This window comes from Blennius ocellaris, assembly GCF_963422515.1.
Source record: "Blennius ocellaris genome assembly, chromosome: 1".
NCBI lineage: Eukaryota > Metazoa > Chordata > Actinopteri > Blenniiformes > Blenniidae > Blennius > Blennius ocellaris.
The window spans coordinates 31,359,349-31,374,604 of NC_137650.1; the positions used below are offsets into that span (position 1 = coordinate 31,359,349).

Here is a 15,256-nt window from a genome sequence, read left to right on the forward strand (position 1 = left end):
TTTCATGTTTTCGTTATTGCATTGTATGTAATTAGCTCAGCCCAACATAACAAAGCATTTTTAATATTTCTATTGGACCCAAATTAACTATAAAAATATGTGTTTTAATGGTTTTTACATTATAATTTAAAATAATCTTTATTGCAGCCACAGGTCCATATAAAACAAGAACGTACACATTTTCCACTTGTCAGGAACTTTGTGTAGAAACCACCATTTATTATAAGTAGATATTATGTCCTCTGTGACTTGTGTTCTTCTGTGTGAAGCATTTTAAAATGTACCCTTCGTTTATTCTATGATTCATGTGCTTTTCTGTAGGACAGCGAATTTTGCAGTATCAGAGTGATGTCCTGGAGACAGTTGTGTTGGTGAACCCGTCAGAGGAAACCGCTGCTTCAGAGGTGAGTCACACTCGCTCATCAAATCATCATCAAGTATCTGTCCTCTTTTGATTTGATCCCACTGAGAAGTTTGGGGCCAAAGGGTTTGGTCTGATGTTTCCACTCGTTCTTCACTGTGAATCCCCAGTGGGACGTCCAAGTCCAACCTGCCAGTGATTACCGCTCCTCTGACGAACATGAAAACACAAAGTCAGTCACAGCTGTGAGTCTCACAGTGTGCGAGACAGACGATAATTTCAGATCCTACCGCTGTATAAACCCAGTAAATCAGATTCTTTGCCGTCTTCAGTGTGAAAATGAGTCAGGTGTGAGTTTGGTTTTTGACGGTTGATGATGTTGACTTATCTGGCAAATCTGCTTTTTCTTATGTTCAAATTTCACCAACATCATAGTTTCCATGATTATTTTTTGTCTTGTGTTTAACTTTTGATTTATAAAAGCAAGAGGCAGCAACAAAACAGCTGTGATAAACAACATGCAGACAGCACTTACAATGGGACACATAACATTTGTTTTAGGGCACTAATGCAATACAGGCACTATGTATTTACGCTAATGGTTATGTCATTTGGACTAGGACACCTCTCATGTTCTCCTGTAAATGGTTGGGGGTTTTTTGTGGGTTGTTTCTGTTTTGTTTAATTACAGGTGCATTTCACTGCAGGCAAAAGCTTTGGATCCTGCTAAATGTAAAGTTTTTCAGTGCCAAGAGAGACAGCAGCTCTGCTTCTCTTTACATTTTTTGACAAGATAACCAGTAATTAGAAAACTAACTGTAATTTTGTAATCTATATATCGTAATCAGTTCACGCAAGGATTGCTAAAGTTGTAGTGTTAAAGTAACACATATATGTGTTATTTACAACTCTATGCTTATGTAGGGAAGCGGCATATTGCAGTGACCCTATAATGTTCAGTGTGTGATTTTATGACATGTACTGTATATAATTGAAATTGCCTTTTACAATGCTTGTGCTGGGTCAAGATACCAGTTTAGTCGAGAGGCTGAGGACAAGCCTAGATGAGGTATGTTTAAGTGAGCCGAGGGTAAGACAGGTGGGTGAGAAAGCTGGAGGAGATGCTGGAAACTATCAGCTCAGTAGCCTCGTCTTTGTTCCGTTGGACGATAACCACTGTTACATTAATAAAGACGAAGTTACAAGCCAATTCCTCATCTTCCTTTCTGTTGCACCAGTGCAGAATCGCACAGTATATCATGGGGAGATATTGATGTCAGCTCCATCTTCAATGGTTTGTAGATTTATGCAATGCTAAGAGTTTTATTCTTAGCAAAACAAGTCCAGTTTACATCAGTTGGTAGAAACCACAATACAATAAAAGTATGTACATGAACTTAGAACCTATTTATAATAGATTCGATCCTGATTTTATAAGCTGAGATGGGTTTTTTTGCGAATGAAGTACCTCACAAGAATGATGACGCTTGCTGCATGTATGCTTTGTATTTATTGTCCTTTTTTTCTCCAATGCTTTACACAAAGGTGAAAGGCAGAATATGCCACATAATGTTGAAAAGATAATGCTAAGCAAGCTATGAACAAGGCAGAAAAAAAAAATTCCAACAATTGTTTAAACGTTGCTTGAAGTGTGCACGAGCTCACACAAAATGAAACTCCATAGCCAGTATCTGGAATATTAACATTAGAAATATAAGTAAAGCCAAGTTTTTCAGTGCTTTGAGTAAATATCCTCGATAGAAACAAAGCTGGGACAAGACTCAAGACATAAACACCAAAGTCCATGCAGACAAAGGGATCTTGTGCATTCTTAAGCTCTAACACACACACACACGGCATTTGTTTGCACATTATGCTGTCTCACTAATAATCACCTCATGCAAATCAGAGGAAAGTGTGAAATCACTGGCAGGTCTGTGTATCATGTCACTGCACGTGTGCACACATTAGGCATGTCTGGTTGAGCATCGTCATCAGAATACACAATTTTATCATAACTCTTCCACCTGTCACACATCCAGACATGTTCTTTTTTATAACTGAGCCACCTGGACATGGTAACACATTGAGTCTTGTTTTGTTTTGTTTTTTTCTCTCCTGTTTGTTATCTTTTTTTGTCTGAATTGCTGTTTCAACCAAATGGTGCACACAAATGGCTCAAGCAGAGTCGAGTTTGTTAATTCAAGCCAGACAAAAAAAAAAGAAATGGAAAATTGAGTTTCTAAAAAAAAAAATTGAGTTATTATTTTCATCCATAAAGACATTGTATTGCCCTGAACCACAACCAATCTCCTATTATTCAGTATGTTAATTCTTCTGACTCACACCATCAGATCTGTAACCTTAACTCCAATACATGCATCCCTTGTTTTCATGCCTTTGCATACAATTGTCCACATATAGAAACCAGCTCTACTGAAGTCCACAGCGACAATTTAACGTTTGAAGCTTCAGTACTGAAATATGTAATCGATAATGAACCTGCACTTTGCAAGAAACCTTATTTATTAAAAAAAAAAAAACTTCCAGTTATGAGGTTCATCTTTTTCCAATGAATAATATCACTTTGATATTTTCAAAATGTCTAAAACAAAACATTCATTTTAGTTCATTTGACTGGTTTAAAAATAGTATAAAACGTTGTGAACACTTTATTTTCAGGGTGACAGTAATTACACAGAGATTAATTTCAGACTGCTGCATTCGTGTCTGATGTTTCGGATCAATTCCTCATGCTGAATGTGTGACTTAATGTTTGAATTTTGCCCCAATAACCATAATTGTTGGCAGTTATTATAGTGGTTGTAGTGCTAATTATTTCCTCTACCACACAGACTCGCTCGCTGATCACCGACTCTGCTGCCAATAAGTTGCTGATACTGACCGGCCAGAGCTCTGAGCAAGGAGGTGACATCCTACTCCAAAGTGGTGCCTTCACCTGGCAGCACTTCTCTGACATCATATCAAACCCTCAAGTAAGCCAAGTTCCCTTTCTTCTTGTTTGTACATGCAGGGATCAAGCACATCGATAAATGTCTTTTTCTGTTTGGGTTTTAGGTGATTGAAGTCTTGTCTCAAGCTGCGCCAGAGCCGCCAGCAAAGCTCACGGTTTCCATTCAGGGAGACGGGGGCTGGAGCTCCCTGGGCCAAAGCCAGGAGCAACAGCCGCTTCAAAATCTTCTGGAGTACCGCTTGAACCCTGAACCCCACCTTCCCGACATGGATGGAGTCACAGAGTTCACGGAGTATGTTTCCGAGACGGTGGATGTGCCGTCACCCTTTGAACTCTTGGAGCCGCCGACCTCTGGAGGGTTTTTGAAGCTGTCTAAACCCTGCTGCTACATCTTCCCTGGGGGCAGGGGGGACTCCGCTCTGTTTGCCGTCAATGGATTCAACATACTGGTGGATGGAGGGTCTGACCACAAGTCTTGCTTCTGGAAGCTGGTTCGTCACCTGGACAGGATTGACTCGGTTCTGCTCACCCACATTGGGGCTGACAACCTCCCTGGCATCAATGGTCTGTTCCAGAGGAAGATTGCAGAGCAAGAGGAGGAACGAAATCAGGGGTCTGGCTCCAGCAGCAACGGTGAATGGATGAAGAACCTGATCTCGCCCGAGCTCGGGATTGTGTTTTTCAATGTTCCGGAGAAGCTTCGGATGCCCGAATCTGCACTGAAAGTGAAGCGAAGCATTGAGGAGGCATCGCTGACATTGCAGTACCTCAATAAGCTTGGCATCACACCAGAGCCTCTTCACAGGGTTGTGAGCAACACCATCGAACCTATAACATTGTTTCACAAACTTGGTGTAGGAAAACTGGATATGTATGTCTTAAACCCCGTGAAAGAAAGCAAAGAGATGCAGTTTCTCATGCAAAAATGGGCTGGCAACAGCAAAGCAAAGACTGGCATTATGATGCCAAATGGAAAGGAAGGGGAAATATCTGTCCCATATTTGACATCAGTCACAGCTCTCATTGTTTGGATTCCACACCGTCCGACAGAAAAGATTGTCCGGGTGCTTTTCCCAGGAAACGCACCTCAGAATAAAATCTTTGAGGGCCTTGAGAAACTGAAGCACCTTGACTTTCTGCGATACCCTGTGGCCACCCAAAAGGATATAAGCGCCGGTGCACCCCCTCCCATCATTAAACAAACTAAAATGAGATCCAGAACCGACAGCAAGGAGAGTCTGAAGTCATCACCCAAACCACACTCTAAAACAACCAAGAAAGAGACTGGTGGGCAGGAAGAGGAGCCAAAGAGCGACACTGCAAAAGAGAATAAAGTAGAAAAGAAAGAAGAGAAGAAAGTAAAAAGTGAAAGTCTTAAAGCCACGAAACAACAGAAAAACAGCGCGGTGGCTCCCGCCACAGAAAAGAAAGAGAAGAAGAAAATACCAAAAGAGAAAACTTCCAAACAAGAGAAAGCATCCAAGATGGATGAAAAGAAAGACAAAGAGAAAAAAGAAGTGAAGAAAGAGAAAGTGAAAAAAGATGAGAATATAAGAAAGGAGGAGAAAAAAGAAAGTAAGGCCAAGGAGAACAAAAAGAAGGATCCCAGCAAACCTGAGTTGAGAAAGATCACCAAACCCGACCTGAAGCCACTCACTCCAGAAGTGAGAAAAACTCTACACAAGGCCAAGACTCAAGCTAAGCCCAAGACTGACAAAAACAAAACAGCTAAAGAGGATTCAAATGAGAAGAAACCAGTTCCAAAGAACATCCCCGAAGAGGTCGCAGCAGCGGCTTTGGCAGACAGGTCCATTGTGTCCTCACCCGAAGACCTCACTGAAGACTTTGAGGCTCTAAAGAATGAAGAGCTGTCCAAACCTAAGAGTGAGCCAATCCAGAATGATGTGATGTCTGGTCATTCAGCATTCACAGAAACTAAGGTTTCCTCCATGGTGTTCCCTGAGCAGAAATCTACAACCCCGATGACTGAGACAAAATCTGCTTCGCCCACATCTCCTGTCAAACCAGAAGAAAACAAGGGGACAACAGAACAGGCTGTCGCCCATCAAATGAAAGACATAAGTGATGCCTTTGATAAGAAGTATGAAGAGGAAAAAATGGAAAAATATGACAAATACTCTGTGAAGGACAGATCAAAGAAGAGTGAAAGCTCCGAGGAGGAAGGAGACGTGATTGAAAAGGCTGAACTTGAAGGAACAGAAGATGATGAGGTACTGAAATATAAAATGGAAGAAGTAAAGAATGAGAAAGCTGTAAAGGAGTGGGACACCAAGCCAGCCGAGGAAAAACCTCTACCCACCACAACCCTGTTAGGACAAGCAGGAGCAGCTTCTGCGTCGGAGCAGTTCTCTTTCATCCAGGACGAGACCATCCCCGGTTACTCTGAGACAGAGCAGACAATCTCTGATGAAGAGATCCATGAAGAAACGGAGGACAGAATCCCACAGCTGCGCTACGACGTGGGCTCCTATGACATCTCTGTTCCTGATGTCCCTGGAACATTTGACTCCATGCATGGAATAAAAGAGATGAAGAGCTCGGCAGTGTCAGATGTTTCAGATGTCAAACCAAAATCCTTCATGGGAAGCCACGAGCCTGAGCTTGCACCTTACCCCGCCATCATTGCTGCCCCTCTTGCTGAAGAGGAGCACATCTCCTCAGCGACATCCATCACAGATTACGACAAGCTGTCCTCTTTTGCTACATCGGTCGCTGAAGACCAGTCGATTGCCTCCGTGACAGCGCCACAAGCTGAGGACGCTGGCAGGCCCTCCCTCCTACTCGATACCAACATACCTTCTCGTGCAGAGGCAGTCCAAGGAAAAGACTATCTCCACTCTGCAGGAACCATCTCCCCCACTTCATCTTTAGAGGATGACAAGTGCTTCAAGTCCCCTTCCTCCGATGAATATCAGCCCAATATTCCTGAAATGGAGGGCGATGCAAAAATACAAATGGCCCAGGAAGAAGAAGATGATGAGGACGAAGAGGATGAGGATCAGACTCCAAATGTTGACATTCCTCTGGGTAAACTTCAGGAGGGCTATGAACACGCAGCCTCCAAAATGCTACATGAAAAAGAAAAATCACCCTCTGCCCCTTTTGCGCCACCTCCACCTTTCTCAGCTACGCATTATTCGCCGTCACAGACCATCACACAAGATCCAACTCCCTTCAGTACAGACACAGCGAAGATGGAAATGGATGTAAAACCAATTTCACCTCCTCCTGCCTTCTCTCCAGGGTTTGACTCTCACTCAAGGCAGGAGAGTGAGGAGAGATGCCCAAGTCCAGACGACAGCACCATGAGACTGGCCTCGCCCACACAGTCTGTTCCCACAAGCAGTGGCTACTCCCCAACAGAGGATAAGCCATTTAAGCTTGAAGACAGAGATGAAGCAGTAACCAGTGTAAAAGCTGATTTACAGAAAAATGAAAAGTCAGTCACAATCACAGACAATACCTCATTGATCGGTCTGCCCGGTGACAAGACAACATTTGAAGCTTCTGAAGAATCTGATGAAGACAATGAGGAGGAAGATGAGGAGGAGGAAGAAGAGGAGGAGGAGGAGGATTACGATAAAAAAGAGCTACAGCCCACTGTAAAGGCAAAGCTCATGGAAGCAAAAGAAGGCCGCTTCTTGGATGATGACTTGGAAGGTGATGTTGAGGGAAAATCTGAGAAGAAAGAAGCAGAAGTCAAGAGTGGAGACAAGACACAGGTGTCCTTTAGCACAGAGAAGAATCCAAAGGTGATGTTCCCCGATGAAGATGAAGATGAAGATGAAGATGAAGACGAAGGCGAAGACGAAGACGAAAAGGACGATGACTTTCCAAGTGGGGAAGAGTCAAAACTATTTTCACCCAATCAAGGTAAAACAGATTCTATAGACACTACAAATACAACAGATGAAGCTGCCAAAGAAGCTGAGAAAAGTGTTCACTTTAGTCTCTATGGCTTTCCAGAGAAAGAGGGAAGAGAAAGAGCTTCATATAAAAGACAGGACACACCCTATGTACATGGAAAGACCTTCTCTTATGGTGACATTTACGACAGTAAAACTAGTTCAGTGGACTCAGATTTCTATCACCAGGAGTCTGTTGACAAGCTGGAAAAAGAGGCTACAAATGTTATGGATTTCCAGAAAGAAGAGCCACTGTCCGCCACTACAGACAAGGACAAGACATCAGAGAAGGAGGGCTTTGCCATCTCTTATGGAAAAGAGCTGTCCACCTCATCATGTCAGGAAACAACAGGCCCTTCAGCGACTTTGACGTTTCAAAAAGAGGTCACAGGTGAGACCTTTGCATACAGCGAAAGTAATAGATTCCCTTCAGTGGCTGACCGACCCGAGGCCTCAACCACCTCTTTAACATCGGAGAAGGATTCTGCTTCGAAAAGCCCAACTGACAAGAAGCCTGCGTATTCCCCTATGATGGCATTTGACAAACTTGCTTTCCCAGGTAACAGTGAGAAAGGATCATGTTTGGAGATTGATATGCGCAAATTAACTGCAAGGGATGAGGAGGACTATGATGATGATGTCGTTGACGAAGACGATGATGATGAAGAAGAGGAAGAAGAAGAAGAGGATGATGATGAAGGTGGAATTGATTCTGATACTGAGAAAGGTGCCAAAGAGAAGTCCGAGAAGGAAGTAAAGAGTCCAATCAGTGAAATGTTTGGCTCGAACAGACCAGAATTTATGGTTTCAATGGCTGGATATGGCTTTAACAGTCAGGGCAAGCCGACCAAAGAAACCAGCTGCAGTTCACTCACAAAGGCGGAGGATGGAGCAAAGAATGACTCCTTGTCCTTCAGTGGACAGCCAATGGATTTAGGGGCCACGGGATTTTCTGGCTGCTCATCGGGATTTGAATACTCATATGGAAAGGCCAGTAAAGACGAGGTAAAAGATGACTTCACTTTGAGATCCACAGAAGATGATTATTATCAGAATGACCGAGTAGAAGCTGACTTTGACAAACAGAAGACACCAGACCTTCTGAGTAAGCAATCACTGGAATCAAGTTTCCAGTATGCAACCACTGCTGCTCCTGGCTACTCATCCTCCTCCGCTTACAGCTACTCCTCCTCCACCTCAGGCTCCCTCTCCACCAGCCGTCAGTTTGGAGAGGAACTGGAGACTCCTGCCTCAGCTGAGCCCCTTTTCGAGTACTCTTCTTTCAAAGAGGAACAGTCACTTGTCATGGATTCCCCTCTCTCCAGCTCTGCTGGCGCCAAAGACGGATATCTGGAAGTTTCTGAGAAACAGATTACTGCTGCAACCACAGCAGAATCTACCTCCAGTTTAGCCCACTTCTCACCCCTCAGCCCATTTGAAGAGGCCAAATCCTTCTCTTCAGTCCCGTCTGCTGCTACTGCTGCTGCTGATAACAAGAAGGAGCATACAGCCTCATTAGGCCTTGATACAGATAAAGGCCCTCAATCTGAGTGCTTTTACAAGCCCAACTGGTCTGAGGGAGGAAAGCAGGACACAATTCTTGGGTTCGGGGTTTCGGCTGGACCATTTGCTCAACTTTCAGAGCTATCCAAGGACAAAGAAGCAGCCAGTGCTGCTCTGTTTGGTGTCACATCCTCACCTCGGCCAGACTTAGAAGGCAAGCATTACTTTGAGGAGACTGATAGCAGTGAAGAGGAGGATGAGGAGGCTTACATGCGTGAGATGACTCGGAGGTCTCCTTCTGGTGGTTTGACTGGTAATCTCCCATTTACTGATAAGCCTGTTGCTCCAACTGTCAGTGAAAAAACAAGTGGTGCACTTCCAGATGTCCTTGGTTCCTACACACCGTCACCGCTCCAGGTCAGCAAGCCAGATGCATCAAATGGCCCCACAGAGGTCAATGCAACCGCTACACTCCCTTCTGGAGGGGCAGCTGGTGGTGCCACTTCAGGCCCTGCCAAGGTGGAGTCCAGAGAGGGAGCAACAGGTTACATTAGGAGTTCTTACGAGTGGGAAATGCCAAAATCCCAGATGGGCATGGTGCCTGGAGACTCACCTCCTCATTACCGTCATGATGATGAATTTGAAGAGGAATGTGAGATGGAACCAGAGCACCCAGCCCGCCCGTTGTCACTGTCCACAACCGATCAGCCATTCCGCTCCCCGTTTTATGCAGAGGAGTGCAGCCGGGGAGAGCAGGATGATGATGATGACGATGATGACGACAGTGATCAGGACGTGCCCATTGGAGCTACCTCCTCATACACCAGTCGCACATCTCCTGGATATTCGTCGTCTGAGTTGAGACAGCGTAAAGAGGACCTATCGCCTTCCTTCATTAACCCCTGCATGCGACAGCTATCAAGCGACGAAGAGGACGAGGAGCGCGGTCGGAGAAGTGATCAGTCACAAGAAGGTGACGAACATGACCTGTCGGTCAAACGAAGGGCTCACAAACAGCCCCATCATCCCCCCCACAGCAGGGACAGCAGCTCCCTGCACCAACACGGTGGGATGTCAGTTGGTCTGGGCCTAGCTACAGAAGATACTCCACCGACCTCCGTCAGTGAGTCTCTAGCCTCTCAGTCAGATTCCGATGCTCCCCTCGGCACTGAGGAATACCCCTCAGTTACTGGAGAAGGCAACATGGACTCAGATGAGGATGCAGACTACATGCCTATAGATAAATCTGCTATGGGGGGAGGCACCCATCACTCTGCTTCACAGAGGAGCCAGGACCCTCCCCCTGCTCCCCTCATGGACCCCCACCCTCATCCTCCACACCCAGATGCTTGCATGGTGGATCCCGACTCCTTGGACAACAGCTCACTGAAGAAAGAGCCAAAAGCCAAGAGCTTGAAAAAGTCGTCTGGGAAAACCAAATCAGCCTCCCCGGCAAGGCGCAAGAAGTCTCCGATGCCTGTCAAACAGACGCCGTCTCCTCGCAGTGCCTCCCTGAAGAAGAAGGAAGCAGACAAGAGCTCGCGCATGTCTCGTCTGTCAGACGGGCAAGGGTCCAAAGATGATGACCTCTCTCGATCTAGCTACAATCCCAGCAAGGGCCTGACCAACGGCGTCAAGAGTAGTTCAGGTGAGTGAAACAAGAAAGATAACCTTGAAAGCTTATTCTTCAATTGGTATCAGCAAAAACTGCAAATGAATTGGTGAGTTCTAATTGGAAGTTTCATTCTTCCAATTAGGTTCGCAGAAGTCTGGCTCTTCAGCTGCTCCTGGCCTTCCCATTTATGTGGATCTGGCCTACATCCCAAACCACTGCAGTGCCAAGAATGTGGACCAGGAGTTTTTCAAGCGCATTCGCTCTGCGTACTACGTGGTTAGTGGAAACGATGGAGCGAGTGGTGAACCAAGCCGAGGTGTCCTTGATGCACTTTTGGATGGCAAAGCTCAGTGGGGATCAAACCTACAGGTAAAACTAGTATCTGCCACTTGTATTAAATTTTAATTGTTCGCTCTGGCTACGGTCTGATGTCTGCTTGTGCTGCGAAAAAGCTAAAGATGCTTGTCTCACTTAAGGTCAAGAGTCATGTTTTTGAACTGTGAATCCTCAACGAAGTTGTTATAGTGGAAACTGAGCACCAGAAAGTGTACTACACTAACAATCTGGTGTGTTATATCAGAGAGAAACTTGAAACATGCCGGACATATAAAATAAAGCTTTCTACTTCCCTCTTAGGTGACGCTGATTCCCACCCATGACACAGAAGTGACCCGAGACTGGTACCAACAGACACACGAGAGGCAGCAGGAGCTCAACATCATGGTCCTTGCCTCCAGCAGCACCGTCGTCATGCAGGACGAGTCTTTCCCTGCTTGCAAGATCGAGTTTTAAGATTTCTGTGTCCTCTGCGTCTCGCTCACTCTCTCTTCATCTGACTGGCCTCCCCAGTGTAGATCGGTTTTCATTTGCTCTTCTCTATAGCCTGATATGCAAATGTGTTTCTGCTCCTGGCACGTGTATATGGCGCAAGTTAAGTTGAAAAGCAGAAACAGATCTGGATAACTAATTCTTTCTCGATTTTCCTTTCTGAGCTTGCCATGGCTACCACAGTTTGTATTACAAAGGTAGTATTTGGCAGCTCTTTATCCTCCACTGCATTATTAACATTCAGTCTTATCATTTTGTATACTTTAACATTCTTTTTATGTTCACTTTGTGAAATAATGATTTACTTATCTAACTGCAAAGACAACATATTCGCAGCATAATAAATTAGCATCGTATTCAAAACGACTTGAAAGATGTGAGGTCGCCAGTGTTCAAATTGACTCGAAGCACAAGTTTGCACACCTTGAACTCAGCAAGAACAACTAAAGACGAAATTGCAATATTATTTAAATCAATGAAATCTGAGACATCCAGCTCTTCATACATCGGTTTCAGTTAAATTTTCCTCAACTTTCTCCTTGCGCCTCTTTTGAAACATTGACAGTGTTGATCCTTGTGCGTCCCACTGTCATTGTGAATTAGAAAACTAGAGAAAAAAAAAAAACAGTAGATCTCAGCGGTCCTCTCAATGTTTTTTGAGTATATTCGCAGTAGCATAGGGAAGATCGTAATGAAAAAAAATCTGTATTGTAGTGAACTATTATATTTCTAACGGTCTTTCCACGTGAAGATCAATCAGTAGCTGTTATTTCTTACAGTGAATTTGACTGATACTTTGGTTTCCGTTGTCTTTGGTGTCTTTTTTCAGTGTTTCCAGTCGACATATCGTCCCAGAGGTCACGTAGAGAGCAGTAGGCAGAGGTGAAAAAAAAAAAATTATCCTTAAATATCTTATCTGTTTTTATCTTTGCAAAAAAAAAGAATACACACTCCCGAGAGCAAAAGAGACAAACCTCATATCAATGTAAACAAAAGCTATGTTACAGAACGAAAGAATGTATTTCCACGACAACAATAGGAACATGTGGTTGCGAGTGAGAGATTAGCGTTTGACTGGTGAAGCGAAGTTGTGGCGCTGGTTCGATGGATGTTAGAGGCTAGACTGTCACCCACATGTGCCTTTCTGTCCTGCTGTGCTGGAAGGGAAAAAGAAAACGTGTGCTTGTTGGAGGAAACATGCGCGGTACATCTACGGCTCTGTGGCAAAGGCTCAGTTGAGCTGGTCTCCTCTGATGTTGTTTCCGTAGTTTATTTTCTTCTCCATTTTTTTTTTTTTCCCTGTCAGCACACAAAAAGGGGTCTGACTTGTATGCATGTGAGTGGTAAACGGCACTTTTCAAGCACCAACTCAGTATTTCAGCTGCCACTCAACGAAGCACAAAGGGCAAACCGGTGTGCAAAGCTTCATCTGTTTCGCAATTATACATTTATAATTTCCTGGGAAAATAGGATATTTTTGTTGTTTTGTAACCACAAGTTTATTGACTTTCTCCTTTGAGTTGTTAAATTATAACTTTTACCAGCAAATTTCTTACTCTCAGTCGTATGCAGTGGTTGTTTTGACCTAAATATTTTGTGTAGATGTGTTTTTGAGTTGACTGATTGAGTGATTTTTTTATATTTTGATAAGTTTGGAGTAACAGAGTTGATTTTAACCAGTGACTAAACCAACAATCTAACAAACAAAAAGGACCAACAAGCCGCGCCAGATTATTTCATGATCTGCAATCAAAGTCAAAAATATTTTGTCAGCGTCATCATTTAAATTTCCCTCGACTCATCCGGCGATGCATGTGCAACATATGCATGTACTTAAAGGAGATGGCTCGTTGAAAATGGAAAAAAAAAAAGAAAAAGAAAAGGGAAATTATGACAAAGTGTTAGAAACCGAGGAGCGTCCTCCCTGAAATTAAAAAAAGAAAAGAAAAGAAAACCCTCAGTGGCTCCAAACGGCTCGAATGTGAAGATGCAGATTACCTTTATGTTCTCCCTGGAGGACTTCTACGATCTCCTGGTTGCCTTGTGCATCATACAGACTGTGTCATACAAACTGCTTCATACTACATCTGAATCAAGCAGCAAACAAACTCTGTAGCCTGAAATACTTCAATCTGTGGAGGGGAGAAATCCATCACCTTCTCTCCCTGTGGATGTCAGGATGCAGTGATTTCTCTCAGCTGCACAACAAATCAGCATTGAAGTGATCAAATATAGAGTCACGGTTCATATTATTTCCTGCTGCGCTCACAGCGCTTCGTAGATCTGCTGTTAATCCATTGTGTCAAGCACTCAGCTGCATTTGAAAAAAAAAGGAATTTGAGTTCAGAAAACTGTTCCCTTGCTGTCACAATGCTTCTTGGTAATACATCGTATACTATTGGAAAGTCTGTTAATTCTCCTTTTAAATGGCACTGCATTTATTAAGAACATGCATTTCTGGGATGGGCTGCAAAAAATGTGTATGCGGGCTGCACACATGACGAAATTAACAAAGCAGTTTATCTTTGTTGGATTGCCTGATGGAAGAATGAAGAAACGAGACATACAAGTTACTTTAAGACGACAAAGACGAACCTCAGTAACAGTTAGAAGCACCACAACAGCCTGGCATCATCTCTTCATCCTCTTTGGTTTCTGCCTATACTGGGAAATGCCATCTTTATCCTTCAAGTTCTTATCTCTTGGCATTGAGGAGCAATTTTTTTAAATTTTAGTTTCCGTGCTCTTGTCTGCAGCTCGTCCCACGTATTTATTCTCCTGACACCCGTGGCCACGTCTGAAAAGGGAAACGAACAAGCTTTCCAACAAGGCTCAGCAACAGAGAAATAATCAACCAGAACACAATTTTCCTTCACATTTTGTGCTATGAGTGTTTGACACGGAACATTGTTGATGATCAATACCGCTCACATTAGAACAGACCAACTCACAACCCAGACTGCCAGACAGGAGGGACCTCCTCCTGTCAACACATCTTTATCTGTAGTGGATTGCATAACACACGCACACACACACACACACACACACACACACACACACACACACACACACACACACACACACACACACACACACACACACACACACTCAGAATTGCAGCATTTTCATATTACGCAAAGAAAAGATGGAAAAAAAAAACCTAACTCCGATAACATTTCTGTGGCGTTCGGACTCGTCCGAAAACAATGAGCCCTGCTTGTACGTGCATGTGTACCTTTTCAGTTCTCCTGTATTGTAATAGTGACGATTTAAGAAAAAATGAAGAAAAAAAAAAAGACTTAACATAGAAATGCTATTTTAAAAGATGTATATTTACGAAGCTAAAGCTGTCTGGTAAGTGAGGAGGCACATGTAACCTGGCTGTGCTGTGCTGTAAAGGAAGCCTTGTGATCGTTTTACTTACTTTTTTCCCCCTCCTTTCGCTGCTTCATGGTTCTACTTTCATCTCTTGTTTTAAGTGCAATATTCTCTTTATCTCTCTTTAAATGCTTAAAAAGGTCATATAGAAAACAGATTTATTGTTAAAAAGGGAAAAAGTGTGGTAAAGACCAATAAAAACACCATTTAATGACAAAAAAAAAAGTCTCCCGTTGTTTTTTGTCTGATAAATTGTGTTAAAAGTTAAAAATGGAAGCGAGAGAATGAAAATTTACTTGACAATGATTGCTCAGGACGTTAGGTGGACTTGACAGGTCACTACTGTGGCACCCTGTAAGTAAAACTGTTTTTGTTAAGGACGTTATTCAGGATTTCAATAATTCACTGTCAAGTTTTGATTGACAGTGAATTATTGAAAAATAAAACGTCTAAGAAATAGAAATATGAATGGGTCAAAACATTAGTAATAAAAAATATAGCCGAAATGTAAATTAAACCATTTGATAATGAAGCGTTAATTTTATCTTAAATATGAAGTATGTAAAATGGGTCACATTAATTTATATATTTTGCTATTAATGACTAATTGTAAAAAAAATAATAAATACAATTCTGATAAGTTGCAAAATCCAGGATTTTTTTTGGGCCAA

The 15,256-nt window shown here is 43.1% G+C and overlaps 1 protein-coding gene across 1 annotated transcript; it reads left to right on the forward strand.

Moving 5' to 3' along the window:
* Nucleotides 1-327: 327 nt before the first annotated feature.
* On the forward strand, nucleotides 328-14,723 carry map1aa (microtubule-associated protein 1Aa). Its single transcript, XM_080496810.1, has 5 exons — nucleotides 328-404; nucleotides 3,217-3,357; nucleotides 3,440-10,412; nucleotides 10,522-10,748; nucleotides 11,016-14,723. Exons 3-5 carry the CDS (start codon nucleotides 3,602-3,604, stop codon nucleotides 11,169-11,171), a joined length of 7,194 nt encoding a protein of 2,397 aa, XP_080352936.1. The 5' UTR covers nucleotides 328-404; nucleotides 3,217-3,357; nucleotides 3,440-3,601; the 3' UTR covers nucleotides 11,172-14,723.
* The last annotated feature ends 533 nt before the right edge of the window (nucleotides 14,724-15,256 follow it).